The 17,233-nt window shown below is 44.0% G+C and overlaps 1 protein-coding gene across 6 annotated transcripts in view; it reads left to right on the top strand.

Moving 5' to 3' along the window:
• Positions 1 to 17,233, top strand: part of FBXO25 (F-box protein 25) — a 47,864-nt gene that overhangs the window by 14,587 nt on the left and 16,044 nt on the right. For 5 of the 6 annotated variants that reach the window (XM_081269487.1, XM_081269486.1, XM_081269483.1 and 2 more), the window contains 2 exons: positions 15,169 to 15,272; positions 16,060 to 16,109. In XM_081269487.1, the coding sequence (XP_081125613.1) occupies positions 15,169 to 15,272; positions 16,060 to 16,109 (154 nt within the window). Of the gene's footprint in view, positions 1 to 7,382; positions 7,478 to 15,168; positions 15,273 to 16,059; positions 16,110 to 17,233 lie in introns of those variants that run through there. The other variant, XM_081269484.1, reaches the window with a different exon arrangement.

Below are 17,233 nucleotides of genomic sequence, written 5' to 3'. Positions count from 1 at the left end.
GCTCCATTCCTCAGGGACTGGGTGAGGCAGAACATCACCATGAAAGTGTATGGAGGAGGAAAACAGCTGGGGACATTGCATCAGGAAGCAGAGAGAGTTCTCACCTTGGGTAAAATATAAACTCCAAGGCACACCCCCAGCAACCCACTTTTTCCAGCCACTCCCTAACTACCTGTATTTGCCACCCTGTCAAGGGTTAACGTGCTGAATAGATTAAGGCTCTCACAACCCTCTAAACTTTCTTGCATCTCTTCACATATGAGCTTTGAGAGATACCTCACCTCTAAATTGTGACAGCATCATGGGGTCTGGGGCTGATTACCAAAGGCAAAGGACTGCTCTAGGGTACCCGAACTGTGGTTATATTTGTGACTGTTACAAGCTGTAGATCTTACCAGAATCAGCAGGGAGTTTCTGTGGGGGCCGCGAAGACTCCATAAGATGCAGGCTGTGACGATGGGTCTCATTTGGCAGAGTCTGATGGCCACACTAGAGGTGGATGTGAAGGAGCTGGCCTGTGAGGGACTGGGCCCTGTGACAATATGCCATGCAGCTGGAGACAGGAGGCTGGTTGGCACATTCTTCTCACGGTGTGGGTTGAGCACCTGGAACCTCTTTAGAGATGTGCTGGAGCATACGGCCATGATCGAGTGGGGACAATGAGAGCCAGTTTCTCACTTTAGAGGAAGAAGTGGGAAGCCAGGAAACGCTGTGGCAGAACCCTGTGGTTTTTGACAGGGTTGGGGTCTCAATAGGAGCCAGCTTGCTTGTGTTTTAGAGAGAGATGGATCTGTGGGCACAGAGTGAGTGGAGCGCACCCACCCCTTCTACAGTTGTGTCTGTGAAGGCCTTGTGGCACCGAGCAGCCCTGGTGAGCATCCAGGCCTTCTCTGAGAGGACATTGACTCCAGGGCTGGAGTGGGGAAGAGACAGGCCTGGAGCAGCCCACATTGCCCGAGAGTTGAGAAATCTAATGAGGGGTTCTAACTTACGAGGGCAGACACCAACCCAGAGTGCCCTAGTTGCCAAAGCAGGACAGTTTGAGCAATAAAAGTAACATGACCAAAAGAAGATGGCGGGCCAGAGGGAGGCAGTGTTCTGTGCCCCTCCGTGATCCAGACCTCACCGAGTCGGAATCCTGCACCTCTGAGAGTGTCAGAGGACCCTGACGGCTGCTTTGTGCAGAAATCACCAGTGCTGTGACCCACAACCCAAAGCCCACAGTTCTAGCCACACACGGCTTCCAGTGCCTCAGCAGAGCCGCCTATCAGCACCCCTGCAGAACTCCAGACTTTGCTGTGCTCCCACACAGGTCACTTGGCCACTACCTACCCACAGTACAACACTATCACCCGGCTCCCCCTGCCTCACGAAACACCCCAGCGCTGGAAGCAGACCGCCCCCATCTTGGGTAACCTTTTTTGCCATATTTGGTGAGGGCAGCTCCCAGATCAGATCTCTGTCTAGCCAGGTACCAGGTATAGGACTTCCCCCTGATCCCATCCCAGCACAGTAACTACACAACACAGAAACAGTTCTGAGTTGGGTAGGTGTGCAGTGCAACCAAGGTGCTGCCCACCTCATATGAGCCTTGGTGTGAGAGGTCCCGCAGGTGGGAACTAAGGGAGAGGGACATGGGGCTAAAGATTGGATCCTAACAGAGAGACCAGGGACTGGGAACTCTCCAAACAAGAGAGGGAAATAGTACCGGGCACTCAAGTCATATGAGCAGTCCCCAAAAGAGTCCTGTGAGGTGTAATCTTCCTGCGGGAACTGGCAGGTGGCACTCCCCGCTTCCAGGCGCCCTACACCAGGACCAGTCTTCCCACCCTGGTTACCTCCACCACCTGAGGGCAGACACACCAGCTTACAACAGATAATCCCACCTATTGGTGAGAAGAGAAGCAGAAAAGATACGGATCTCTAAAACTAGCAACAACCTTCGTTTCTTCCTTCAAATATTTTTTTCTTTCTCTTCTACCTGTCTATCCTCCAGCCCTCACATCCCCAACATATGTGAAACCAAGAACTTTGCAAGAAATAGGACTTTGAGGACTGAGTCATCTGAATAATATTAATTATATAGAGGTGTTGTATATGCCTTTTTTTTCTTTCATTTTTCTTTCCCCTCCAAATTTTACTATTTATGTACTCTACTGTCTTCCCACGTACTTGTCTACCCTAAATTACTTCCTATCTATTTTCTTGCTACTAACCCTCTTCATTAGATTTCTCTTTTACACTTCCTAAGGTGTATTAACTCTGGATCCTCACGTCCTACATCCTCAGCATATCGTCCTACGCCCGCCCCCAGTTCATTGTCCACCGTGAGAAACTCTAAACCCTTTTATAAAACTACTGATTATATTTTAGATAATAATTGAATCCAACATTTCTGAACATTGAGACTAAACTGTAAATGTCTTAACAACAATAGATTGTTCATAGATGGTATATCGTTGATACTGGGATCTGATAACATTGTCCTTCCCCATAAAGGAGGGATCTTGGGACCCTATAAGAGCATTACCAAAAAAAAAAAAAAAAAAAAGCACTTAAAATTCAACAATAAGAGAATTTACCTATAGGGTAAAAACAATTAACACCCCAGGCCCACAGAGCTGGAAAGGAAGACACACGAGCAACATGAATAGACAAGGGAAGAAAGTGCCCCAAACAGATCAAGACACCACATCATTAGGATCATTGGCAGCCACAGCAGGAGGAACGACAGAGAAAAAGTTCAGGATGTATGTGGTTAAATGTTCTGTGAACTCAAGTAAGATATAAGAGAACAAATACAAGCAGTGAAAGATCACTTTGACAAGGAGCTCCATAAACAAATACAGGAAGCAAAAGATCACCTCAACAGGGAGACAGAGGGGCTGGGGATGTGGCTTAAGCGGTAGCACGCTCGCCTGGCATGCGTGCGGCCCAGGTTCGATCCTCAGCACCACATACCAACAAAGATGTTGTGTCCGCCGAGAACTAAAAAATAAATATTAAAAATTCTCTCTCTCTCTCTCTCCTCTCTCACTCTCTCTTAAAAAAATTAAAAAAAAACAGGGGGACAGAGGTGCTAAAACAAACAAACAAACAAACAAACAGAAATTCTTGAAATGAAAGAAACAATAATCCACATTAAAAGCTCAAATGAAAGCATCACCAACAGAGTAGACCACTTGAAAGAGAGGACAACAGACAATGAAGATAAAATATATAATCTTGAAAAGAACATAGATTACACAGTGATAATGGTAAGAAACCACGGGCAGAACATTCAAGAAATATGGGATATAAATGAGAACATAGACACAACATATCGAAATCTCTGGGACACTATGAAAGCAGTACAAAGTTCATTGCATGGAGTTAATTCCTTAAAAGAACAAAAAGTCAACAAATAAATGACCTCACATTACATCTCAAAGCCCTAGAAAACGAACAAATCAACAATAAAAGCAGTAGAAGGCAAGATATAATTAAAATTAGAGCTGAAATCAATGAAATTGAAACAAAAGAAACAATTGAAAAAAACTGACAAAACAAAAAGTTGGTTCTTTGAAAAAATAAATAAAATTGACAGACCCTTAGCCATGCTAATTAAGAGAAGGATAGAGAAAACTCAAATTACCAGCATACGTGATGAAAAAGGTAATATCACAACAGACACTACAGAAATACAGAGGATAATTAGAAATTATTTTGAAAACTTACATTCCAGTAAAATAGAAAACACTGAAGGCATTGACAAATTTCTTAAGTCATACGATTTTTCCAGATTGAACTAGGAAAACATACACAATTTAAAAAGACCAATATCAAGTGATGAAATAGAAGATGCCATCAGAAGCCCACCAACCAAGAAAAGCCCAGGACTAGATAGATACCCAGCCGAGTTCTACAAGACCTTTAAAGAAGAACTAATACCAATACTCTTCAATTTATTTTTATGTGGCACCACTTCCAAACTCATTCTATGAGGCCAATATCACTCTGAAGCCAAAACCAGGCAAAGACACATCAAAGAAAACTTCAGACCAATATCTTTAATGAACATAGATGCTAAAATTCTGGCAAATCGAATACAAAGACATATCAAAAAGATCATGCACCATGATCAAGTGGGATTCATCCCAGGGATGCAAGGTTGGCTCTACATACAGAAATCAATAAATGTAATTCATCACATCAATAGACTCAAAGATAAGAATCATATGGTTATCTCAACAGATACAGAAAAAGCATTTGACAAAATTCAGCACCCCTTCATGTTCAAAACATTAGAAAAACTAGGATAACAGGAACATATCTCAACATCATAAAGGCTATCTATACTAAGCCTCAGGCCAACATCATTCTAAATGGAGAAAAACTGAAGGCATTCCCTCTAAAAATTGGAATAAGACAGGGATGCTCTCTTTCCCACCACTTCTGTTTATTTTCACCACTTCCATAGTTCTTGAAACACTGGCCAGAGCAATTAGATGAAAGAAATTAAAGGAGGAAAAAAAGAACTTAAATTAGCACTATTTGCTGACAATATGATTCTATACCTAGAAGACCCAAAAACCTCCAGAAAACTTCTAGAACCAGTAAATGAATTCAGCAAAGTAGAAGGATATAAAATCATCCCCCATAAATCAAAGCCATTTCTGTGTATCAGTGACAAATCCTCTGAGAGGGAAATGAGGAAATACCCCATTTACAGTAACCTCAAACAAAAATTAAATACTTGGGACTCAATGAAAGAGGTGAAAGATCTATTCAATGAAAACTACAGAACCCTAAAGAGAAAAATCAGAGAAGACCTTACAAGATGGAAAGATCTACCTTGCTCTTGGATAGGCAGAATTAATATTATCAAAATGACCATACTTGGGGCTGGGGTTGAGGCTCAGCAGTAGAGTGTTCGCCTGGCATGTGCGAGGCACTGGGTTCAAGCCTCAGCACCACATAAAAATAAATAAAATAAAGGTACTTTGTACAACTGCAACTAAAATAAATAAATAAATAAAAATGACCATACAACCAAAAGCACTATACTGATTTAATGCAATTCTGATCAAAATCCCAATGGCATCATGAAATTCATCTGGAAAAATAAGAGACCCAGATTAGCTAAAGCAATCCTTAGCAGGAAGAGTGAAGCAGGTGGTATCGCTATACCAGACCTTAAACTATACTACAGAGCAATAGTAACAAACACAGCATGGTATTTGACACCACAATAGACTGGTAGACCGATAGTACAGAATAGAGGACACAGAGACTAAACATTTATCTTATATTACTTTAAATATAAGATAAATATATTATCTCATATTGTCTTAAACATTTATCTTATATTAGACAAAGGTGCCAAAAACATGCACTGGAGAAAAGATAGCCTCTTCAACAAATAGTGCTAGGAAATTTGGAGATCCATATACAACAAAATGAAATTAAACCTCTATCTCTGACCATGTGCAAAACTCAACTCAAAATGGATCAAGGACCTAGGAATTAAACCAGAGATTCTGTGTCTAATAGAAGAAAAAGTAAGCCCTAATATCCATCATGTGGGATTAGGCCCCAACTTCCTTAATAAGACTCCTGTAGTGCAAGAATTAAAACCAAGAATCAATAAATGGGATGGATTCAATCTAAAAAGTTTCTTTTCAGCACAAGAAACAATCTGTGAGGTGAACAGAGAGCCTACAACCTGGGAGCAAATTTTTACCCCTCACACATCAGATAGAGCACTAATCTCTAGGGTATATAAAGAACTTGAAAAGCTAAGCACCAAAAAAAAAAACCAACCCAATCAATAAATGGGCCAAAGGCCTGAACAGACACTTCTCAGAAGAAGATATACAATCAATCAACAATTATATGAAAAAAATGTTCATCATCTCTAGAAATTAGAGAAATGCAAATCAAAACTACACTAAGATACCATCTCACTCCAGTCAGAATGGCAGCTATTATTGAAGACAAACAATAATAAGTGTTGGCGAGGATGTGGGGGAAATGGTACACTCATACACTGCTGGTGGGACTGCAAATTGGTGCAGCCAATATGGAAAGCAGTATGAAGATCCCTTGGAAAGCTGGGAATGGAACCACCATTTGACCCAGCTATCCCTCTCCTCTGTCTATACCCAAAGGACTTAAAAACAGCATACTACAGGGTCACAGCCACATCAATGTTTATAGCAGCACAATTCACAATAGCTAAACTGTGGAATCAACCTAGATGCTCCTCAGTAGATGAATGGATAAAAAAAATGTGGCATATATACACATGGAATTTTACTCAGCAATAAAAGAGAATAAAATCATGGCATTTGCAGGTAAATGGATGGCACTGGAGAAGATAATACTAAGTAAAGTTAGCCAATCTCCAAAAAAAAAAAAAAAAAGCTGAATGTTTTCTCTGATATAAGGAGGCTGATTCATAGTGGGGTAGGGAGGGAGAGCATGGGAGGAATAGACAAAACTCTATTAGATAGGCCGGCGGTGGGGGGGGGGGCAAGGGGTTAGCAATGATGGTGGAATGTGATGGACATCATTATTCAAAGTACATGTTATGAAGACATGAATTGATGTGAACATACCTCACATACAACCAGAGGTATGAAAAATTGTGCCATATATGTGTAATAAGAATTGTAATGCATTCCGCTGTCACTTATTTTTTAAAATCAATTAAAAGTGGAGCCCCAAAAGCAAATCGTTTGGTAAATTGCATAAAATCCAGGACATCCATAAAGGAAATAATAAAGAATATTCATTCTTTAAAAAATAAAAATAAGTAAAATAGGCCTTATAGTACTGAATTATAGCCATAAGAGAAAGTAAATATTCCTGAGTTTGAGTTGATAACTGAATACATGAATAAATGAGGGATGAGGGAGAATTCTCTTACAGAAGACTTTAGAGGAAGAAGGATGTAAAAGTGACCATGAGGAAAGCATGGCTGTTGCCACCCAGCCTTCCCAGGTGCCCAGCAGGTAGGTGAAAGGCTAGAGCAACCCATCTGTCAGCAATCCCCCAGGGCACCTTTCATCCCAGGAGCAGTCAACAGCTCTATATGGCAATGCCACCTCGCCAACTCCCAGGGCTGGCGGCACACATGTGGCTGGGAACCACCAATCCCCTGTGCCATTCTTCCCAGAGGTGGAAGTTCTAAGCCTTCCCAGGGAAGAACACCAACCAGGCTGATAAACTCCGCAGAGTAACTGACCATACTGAAATTGTCATGGCACAGGGTTGGGTCATCCAGAGGCAGGACGGGTCCTGGGGACTCCAGCCAGGGACTGATGGGAGACCAGCGGGTAATGCCACAGCTGAGTTGGTGGCATTTCCTGGCTTTGGTCCTGGCTCCATGGCTGTGTGACAGTAGGGGAGGCTGGATGCAAACCCAGGACCACTCGTTCTGGAAATCTGAATGGCTCGCTAGTCCTCACCAAGGGAATGAACAGGCAGGACAGAGGTAAGAAGCAGTGTCACAGGCATGCTAGCTGTGCTGCCAGGAGCCCTGGGGTACCCAGGGGCCTGAGTACCTCCAGAATCTGGAGAGGGGCTGTTTAGGAGTAGGAGGCAGAAACATGAGGTTCATAATAGGGTAGATTCCCTGAGCCCTACTAAAAACTCTCTCATCCCGCTGTGTGTGAATTGTGCATCTAATCCCTTTGGGCTGTGTCCTGGGTGTGAGGAGGAACAGGTAGCATCCCGCTGTTATACCTACTGGCTCCTGTCTCTTTTCTGTGGTGTGGAAGGTCTCCATTGTCCTCTGTCAAACTTCCCTGGGTGGCTGGAACTACCTGGTCTCTGTTGTGACAGACTGCCCCTCCGTCGCTCCTCTGCATTGCGGGAACCCTGGAGAAACTCCTGGCAGTTTAGACCTGGGGTGGCCAGAGGACTCTGGGAATGAGCTCCACGGTCAATTTGTCTAAGAAAGAATGGCCATCTTATTGGAATGGCATTAAATTTATACACATATATTTTCTTAAATAATACTTCATCTACTTCTAGCTTATTTACTTAATAAGTTTATCAGTTAGCATTTGTGATTTTCCTCTCATCGTTGATGCTTTCATGTATCTGTACTTTATTTTTTTCCTAACATATCTGGGTTTTGTTCTTCTTGACTGTTTTCTGCAGAGAAATAGTTTTTAGATTACTTTTTTATTTCTAGTCTTTTTTTAAAAAAAACTTTTTTTTCTTTTTTTTAATTTACTTTTTTTAGTTTTTAGGTGGACACAATATCTTCATTTTACATTTACATGGTGTTGAGGATTGAACCTAGTGCCTCGTTTGTGCTAGGCAAGCGCTCTACCTCTGAGCCACAACCCCAGCCCCTAGTCTTATTTTAAATCTGCTTTTATCTTTAATAATTCTTTCCCTTCTTTTCATTAACATTCACGAGTTTTTAAATTATATGTTTAAATAATTTATTCTCATTATTTAAATTTTATATAGACATTTGGTGCTATAAAGTTTTCTGTGCTCACTGTTTTTCTTAGGTCCATATGCATTTCCCCAAACTTTTTTTTTAATTTTTTTTTTATAATAGATGGATATAATATCTTTATTTTATTGCTTTATGTGGTGCTGAGGATCAAACCCAGTGCCTCACACAGGCTGGGTAAGTGCTCTACCAACTGAGCTGCAACCCTAGCCTTCCCCAACCTGTTGTGGCTAAATTTTACGTTCAGTTGTGATGTTTGAGTTTGCTCTGTGAGTCAGTCTTAAGCTCTTTTCCTTATGACAGGTGGGAGGAGCTGTTGAACATCCTGCTCTGTTTGGCCTCTGGTCTCTCAGGTTAATGCTTTTTGTGTGTTACACATGCCCACGTCTGCATGTCTCTCTCTGCATGAAATGTGCCCACCCCTGCATCTCTGCGTTTATCTGTCTGCATCTTTCCACCTGTAACATGTGTCTATGCCTGCGTCTCTGTGCATAATGTGTATGTACATCTGTGTATGTGTACGTAACATGTTTGTGTGTCTGCACACCTGTGTCTACATCTCAGTGTGCAGCATGCATCTACATCTGCATCTCTCTTTGTATGTATATTTTTTAACATCACAAGTAACTGGAGGCTGCCTATCACACTGTGTTCTAAGTATTTGCTTTTGCTGTTTTAGCAGTTAGGGTGGCTGTTCTTCTAATGTTTGTGCTGATGTCCATATGTCATGCCCTTAGTTCCTTGGTTTTGGAACCTCCTCTTGGCTGCTGACAGACCATGGTATTGCAGTCATCTGGTAGCCCCCTCTCCTCACATCTTTTCCAAAGTGGCCTTGACCCCTTTGTGCCTGGTTGGCATCTGACACATCCCCCCACACCACTGGGTTGTTTGTCTGTCTGTTGCTTATCTGAGCAGAGCCACTGCCTGTTACACCTTTGTCACCACCAGGTTCTGTGGTCTCGGCCTATCAGCTTGGCCTCCGAGCCTGTCTTCTGTAGTCCCCTTGCTCCTGTCACAGTACTGCTTGTTTGCATGCTCAGGAAAGCCTGGCCTGTACCCTGGACAGTTTTTGATTCAGATTTTAAATCTTTGGCTCCCATGTTTCCCTTGGATATCTTATCTACATTACTGAGCCTACTCGGTCCAGGGCCTGTGAACCTACATACAAAACTGCCAACTAGTTCAGGTTGCTCATCCCCATTTCATGGACATACCTGCTCGAGGCGGGAGAAGTTTATAGACCCCGCAGTAATGGTGACACGCCGCTGTGATCTGGGGAGCTTCTGTCCATGCAGGTGAAATGGTCCAGGGGGCAAGGTCCGGCACCTCATGGGAAGTTGGGAGTGAGGGCCGCACTGCCTGCCCTGTACATATGTGATGCTTTAATGGCTTCCTCCTGTGATGTCAATGCAGAGAGTCCCCTTGGAAGCTCACAGTGTTCTCCTCCGGCTGATGGTCTGGTGTGCAGTACAGTGAGTGTGTCGGGTCCTGAATCTGCTCCTGGCCCCTTACCTCTATTCCATGCACCCTGGCTGTTTCGCCTTCCTGCCACATAACAAGTGCCCTTAGGTTCCTAGACTGCATGTGAGAAAAGAAGTATGAATCTAAAAAAATAGGTTTCGCTTTGCTCTTTCTTTTGAACTTATTGAAAATTGGACTTTTTCTTTTGGAATATCTTTTTTTAATATTTTTTTAGTTGTTGATAGACCTTTATTTTATTTATTTATATGAGGTGCTGAGAATCGAACCCAGTGCCTCACATATGCCAGACAAGTGCACTACTGCTGAGCCCCAGCCCCAGCCCTTAGAATATCTTTTTACGAATACAATGGCAAGAAAGTAGCATTATATTAGGAAAATGAATGATGCGAGCCTTTGCCTTCAAAGAGAATATCAGACGGCTGCTTATTGCTTGGTCTCCCCTGTGGGTGGCAGGTGTCTGGCACAGCACACTTTCAAGATCAGAGTCAGCCTGAGAGTTTTCCAGGGCCCATGACTTCAGCCCAGTGGCTTGAAATATCAGAGATTACATGTGCTCACAGGTTCAGAGCCAGAGTCCAAAATCAGGGGCCAGGCAGAGCTGGTCCTCTTAGGCTCTGGAGAGCACCACCCGCACCTCCTTTGTCTTGGCTGGTGGAAACACCACCACCCCGTTCTCCACCTTGGCTGTCACATGCCTCTCCCTGTGCAGCTCTTCTCTGCTCAAGAACATGCCAGTGCTTGGCCAGTCCAAGACAGCCTCGTCTCAATGTCCTTCCCTGAAAAGATCTATTTTCTGAATAGAGTCACACAGGTTAGGACTTAGCCATCATCCAAACTATTACAATCGGTTTATAAGATTCTGACTTCAAGAAGTCTCCCCTTCTATGTCAAACCCTAGGAGGGTAAAAAGATGACTTTCTTGTGCACTGTGGACAGAACATGTTCCAAATGTCACAGCACCCCCAACCCCCAGCTCTATTTAGGAGCCGTCAGGAGGTGAGTTTGTGAGCGTGCATCCTGATCCTGGGACTGTCCTTGTAGGAAGCAGAAGAGGAAGAGTACTGTGGGGACACAGGAGAAGGCTTGCCTGAAAACCGGGGTGGGGGGGGGAGGACACAGGGAAGCAGCCTCTGACACCCTCATCCGGGACCCCCAGGCTCTGTTTCTGGTAGGAAGTATCTACTGTTCTTGAGAAATGGGGGCCACTCTCCCTGAAAGGGTCTGAGACACAGGAAGCAGTAGGCCCCCTGGCCAGGGTCAGGCCAGCCCCAGGAGTGGGGGTGTTCAGAGTATAGGAGGCACAAGGTACTGGTCAGCAGCACACGGATCCAGTAGTAGTCACAACAGGACTGTTAGTGCCACCAGACTCACACAGACCCTGTCCTGTCTGGGGCACACTGGGATGTTCAGAGCAGGTGGGCAGAGGAGCAGAGGGAGAGAGCTGGCTTCTGTGGAGGTGAACTGCCCACCCACATCAAGCTCTCTTTCATAGACAGCTCAAGAAAAAAAAAGGAATCTAGAAGTTCAGCTAATTCAGGGGTGAGTTCAGCCAGGGATTCTTTTCATTTCACACTCTTGCATTGTTTGCAAGAATGTTAATCTTGGTAATGTTTTTTAATAGCAGCAAAAGTTTTATTTTTTATATATATATTTATATATATATATATATATATATATATTTTTTTTTTTTTTTTAATTTGGTATTAAAGATTGAACCTGGAGGCATACACTGAGCCACCTCCTCAGCCCTTTTTATTTTTTATTTTGAGATTGGGTCTTGCTAATTTGCTTAGGGCCTTGCTTAATTGCTGAGGTTAGGCTCGTACTTGCAGTCTTCCTGCCTTAGCCTCCTGAGCTGCTGAGATCACAGGTGTTTGTGATATATCTTACCACAGTGAGTTGAGAACTGCTACACTTAACTGGTCACTGTAGAAATTGGAGGTTTCCCCTCCTGTCATCTTATACGCAGGTAGAGAGTGAAGGCAGTTTGGAGAGATGGCCTAAGCCGCAGGTCACAGAATGGCCTTGAAGCCAAAGACCTGTTACCACCTTTTCAGGAAGTGTCATCTGAGAAAACACATGCTTCCTGAAATGTCACTGTTGGAACGCTGTAGCCGAGGGAAATGTTAGGTCACGTGGGGTGCAGTGAAGCACTGTTCACTCCTAGAACTGGGCTGCAGGAACGAGCTGCTGAGTGCTGAGTTCTGTGCTTCCTCTTGGGAGCCATCTGTTGATGTGTCTGCACTGGGGAAAGTTGTGCCCCATGGTTTATAGAACAACCCTGAAGTATTGTTGCTCTTGAGTGTGCTCCTAAGGAGAAGGTGAGGGCCTGTAGGTGCAGGAGGGGAAGCTGCCAGCTCAGGCATGCAGATGAACGTGCAACTGTCCTGGGGTTCTTGCAAGTGTGTGAACCTGTGTTGTCCGCTCATGACATTGTGTGAGGTCCCATGGATCAGCCCTTCCTCCTGCCCAGCACACTCCCTGGACGATCTGGACAGGACAAGTCAAGCATGCTGCCCCCTCCAATGTGGCAAGATACACACTACCTAAAGTTTACCCCTCAGCCATGTCTAGGCATTCAGTTCAGGGGCATGGCACAAGGACAGCCACACTGCTGTGCTCCTGTCACACCTCCACCTCCAGAGCCCTTCATCTCCCCAAACTGATACTCTGTGCCCACTAAACACCAACTCCTGTCCCTCCTTCAGCTCTCAGTACCCCATCCTACCCTCTGCCTCTGTGATTAATGACTAAGCACCTCATGAGGTGAAAACAGACGGCGTCTGTTCTGTACTGGCTTGTCTGCCCAGCATAGTTGTAGCATGTCCGTATCCCCTTTTATGGGTACTTAACCACTGAGCCACATCCCCAGCCCTCTGTCACTTTTTAAGGCTGAGTAATAGTCCACTGTGTGGACTTGCCATCTTTTGTTTATTCAATGTCTGTCAGTGGGCATGTGGATTGCTTCCAGGCTTCGATGTTGTGATCCTGCTGCTGTAAGTGAAGGAGTGCAGATACGTGCAGATGGATACCCAGATGGGACTTGCTGGGCCATGTGGTAAATCTGCTGTTCTGTTTTCCATGGTGGCTGCACCATTTAACATTCCTGCCAACAGTGCACAAGAATTTCAATCTCTCCACATTCTTGCCAACAATTACTTTCTGTTTTTGGACAGTAGCCCTTCTGATGGATGTAAGGTCATATCTAATTGTGATGCTGAACATGTTTTCATGTGTTTATTGGCCATTCATATTTCTTCTTGAGAAAAATATCTATTGAAGTCCTTTTCCTGTTTTTCAATTGAGTTGTTGGGTTTTGTTTGTTGAAGCTTCCTTGGTTTTTTAAGCCAGGGTAGATGATATTTATTGCTCATAAAGCTGAAGGCCATAAGAAGAGGAAGTGTTTGCCATGTGCATGCAAAGTGAACGACCTGGCAACATTAAATACTGCCCTACTAGTATTCATACACTTGTAGGGTTAGGGTTAGAGGCATCATGTTTCTTTCCCACTTTTGCATTTTGGTTTACCTGACAGCATAACACCCACTCCCCAAAATCATGGCCTTTTACCCCTTGTTTTCAATACTTTATAAATATAGAAACTAAGTGTAGTTTCTCCAGACTAGCTACTTCTCTTGGATATTACTGTGGGGCTCTGGGCCTAACCCCAAAGTCCTCTGAGCCCTGCCATGCCCACAGTGCCAAGGAAGTGCCCCTGCAGGGTCCACTAGTGTGGCATCACCAGGCTGATGGAAGGCAGATCACTGCAGGCAGCCAGGAACAAGATGGAATTTTTTCCTCTGTGGAAGTGGCCTCCCACCTGTGGGCAGGTTAAATCTGGCTGTAGGATTTGTGCTGCCCTGTGCTGGGGTGTACGAGGTGTGCCTCCCCTGGCGGGAGGCCTGGTCAGCCACCCTTTTCTGCCTCCTGCTTGTTTTTATGGCACTATTTCTGGAGAGCAGTGAATTTCTGCTTTTCCTCTGGTGTATTTGTGACTTTAGCTGGAAAACCTTTTGTGGTTCAAGATTGTCTCCATTCAATATTTGAATCACTGACACAAGCTAGCGTAGGATGAGGTGCAGGGGAGGCAGCGGGCAGGCGCACTGTGTCCTGTGCTCCAGGCGCACTCTGTCCAGGGCTGCCTGTGCTGACAGTGGTGAGCAGATTCAGGGGGAAGCCAACACTGGTGAGTGAAAGGGACTTCTTCACAGCTGTCTCCTGGGGAGCACCGGAGGGCAGGGAGGCAATGTTGGGTTGGCTCTGAGTGCTTCCCCAGCCTCCACCCGCCAGCTCGTCCCCACAGTGCATCCTCTGCACTTCCAGGCCAAGAACAGCCTTGGTGCTCAGTGTGTTGAGAATAAAAATCTCAAGCATCCTGAGTGCCGATGATGTGGATTGCAGTTTGTGTTTTTTCTCACTACAGTGGAGAAACTTTCTAAAGAAAAGGTGTTCGCATTGCTTAGTTGTTTATTGCCTTGTGGTTTTATTTCCTTATTTCATAAAAAAGGAGAAGTATTAGAAAATTTCAGAATATTTTAGTGGTTAAAATGTCTGTTTCTTCTGGTTTGGTTGGTGCTTATCAAGCAAATGTTCCACAGGCTGATTAGCCTCAGTTATGTCTTTAAGATGAGGGGACGGCAGGGATGCTGACATTGCTAGATGTGTCAGAGTGCAGCTGACACATCTGTGGTCAGCACGTCAGGCATTACATGGCCACAAAATTCATGGTTTTGTGTCTGGTCTCTGTTTTGATAGAGCATTTTTATGTCCCAAACTGCCTTGACTGAACGTCTCAGAACCCTTGGGAGATTTCTAATGCATGTAACATTCTCGAAAGAACCCGGGCACATCCCTGATTTCTCAAAGTGAAAACAGAATATTAGACCTTACCCTTGTACATTGAAGCTCATGATTTATCTCTGATTTAACATGATTTTTATTTTGGTCTCTGAATTGCAAATCAGATATTTATTATGTGGTTTCTAAAAAGCCAAGTAGAGGTCTCTCTGGGAAAATATTTTAATAAAATGTATCTTTAGGGGTTGGGGATGTGGCTCAAGCGGTAACACGCTCGCCTGGCATGCGCCGGGCACTGGGTTCGATCCTCAGCACCACATAAAAATAAAAAAAATAACAATGTTGTGTTCACCGAAAACTAAAAAATAAATATTAAAAAATTTTCTCTATCTCTCTCTCTCTCTCTCTTTTAAAAAAATGTATCTTTATTTCAGTATGTTAAATAGTGAAGATGAAGAGGTATTCAATAATGAAGAATGTGAATATGCGTCCAAAAAAAGGAAAAAGGGCCATTTCAGAAATGACACAAATACTCAAAGTAAGATCATTTTCCACAATACTACGATGTTGTACTTGTTGAGGATGTTGATATGCCTGATTGCTTTGGCTGTGCTACCTTTTAAAAATAAGCAGTGCTATGGGTATGTCAGCAAGCACTCTGTCCAGTGTTGCCTGCTGAGTTAGTGATCAGACGTTGTATATTTCAATCGTTTGAATTTTAGGATTCATACAAACAGAAGATGGCAAAACCCACAACGCTGCCCCACATCCTGAGGGTGGTCACAGTTGAGTTCATTCCTGAGCAGGGAAGCCAACAGAGAAGGGGAGGACATTCGGGGCAGGACTAGACGTGGGAGGAGCTGGAGTTTGGGACATGGGAGGCTGCACAGGTAGAAGGGCACAGGAAGGTGGGCAGGAACTCTCCTGGCAGCATCCAGAGTAGTCTCTGACACCTTCTAGGTGTGAGACGGCAGTCAGGGGAGAGGCTTTTGTTTGTGGAACACAGAGGCATCCAGGTGCAGAAGGAGGTTTGAATGTGTAGTTCCTAGTCATTCACGCTCTGATGTCCCTGCAGCCATCACTAGCACTAGTTTTCTCTTCAGCTGCTGAGATGGGCGTCATCTGATGTCCTTTCCACTGCGGTCTCTCAGCACCCTCAGCCCTTCAGGGACAAGGCATTTCAGTTTCCCTTGCCCCACGGAAAGCACCTTTGTTCCTATAATGCAGCTAGTAACTTAGCTACATGTCCACTGCTGAGGTTCCTGTAAGATCTTCATCTTGAAATAACTTGCATATTTTAAAAACAGAGTCGATTTTTATTTCAGGTTTTTATCGTGAAAAATGGATCTATGTCCATAAAGAAAGCACAAAAGAAGTAAGTATTTTATTACGAATAGGAGCCTATCCCGCACAGCCTCTGTTGGATATGCAATGTCACCTTAAAGAGGTTATTGTTTTGAATACCAGGTTTGTGATTCACATTCTGATAGGTGTGTGTGTGTGAGTAGCGTTTGAAGCGATGATTCACAGTTGTGTGTGTGTGCACAGGTATGACTGTGGGTTGTGAATGTGTGCATGTGCACATATGTGGATGTGTTTGTAGTGCATATTCCACCTGAATGTGTGTGTGCGCATATATGCATTGTGTGTTGTGTATGTTTTGTCATGCATCTGATATATGGGATGTGGGGTGTGCATATGTGTGGTGTGTGCATATGTATGGTATTTGTGGTATTTGCTCTGCATATTTGTTACGTGTGCATGCATGGTGTGTGTGTGTCTGCGCACACACTGCATGATCCCCTGTACATCTCTGAACCCACGGTGGTTATTTCAGACCAGGTTATGAGGTATATTCTGTTGGTGGGAGCCATGGCTACAGGTGAGGATGTTCCTTGCTCTGATGTGTGTGTGTTGGAGTGAGGGTGACCATTGAGCCCTTCATTTTGTGTGGAGACTGACTCCTATGGAATTGCTCTCGACTGGAGCAGCAGGGCAGTTGGAATGCTTGCCAGCCTTTGATTTCCAGGTCAGCAAAGCTTCCTTAAGAGCCATCAAGCCCTCATTAGCTTCCAGCTCTGTTTCCTTTCTCTCTCCTTAGTGCCAAGGAAGCCTGGCCCTTATTTACCCCTCTCAAAACTTTGCATTTGCTTCCATTCACAGCAGTTAGGGAAAGTAATTCGGGGAGGAATTATTTAGTACATAGTAAAAGTTAGGATAAGTTAAGTGTCCTGGAAGTGTTAACAGTGGATATCTTTAAACTAGCCCAGCAGCCTAGAAACTTAGGGATTACATTCTGAGAAAGAAAACTATTGACCTATTGGGTGGTGGCTAGTATTGTTAAATGGGTATAACATGACTCTAGTTCTTAACACATACTCTGGGACGCCATGGGAAGATTGACAGAATCTAACCTACTTTGTACAAAACAAGGTGTGGAGCTTGTAAGAGACGATTCAGTATTTCACCTTCTGTGTGTTACTGCACAAATCGCAACTG

The sequence above is a fragment of the Spermophilus citellus genome (assembly GCF_964194105.1).
Source record: "Spermophilus citellus genome assembly, chromosome: 16".
Classification (NCBI taxonomy): Eukaryota; Metazoa; Chordata; class Mammalia; order Rodentia; family Sciuridae; genus Spermophilus; species Spermophilus citellus.
The sequence above is the reverse complement of the archived record's forward strand: the minus strand, read 5'-3'. Positions and strand labels throughout refer to the sequence as shown.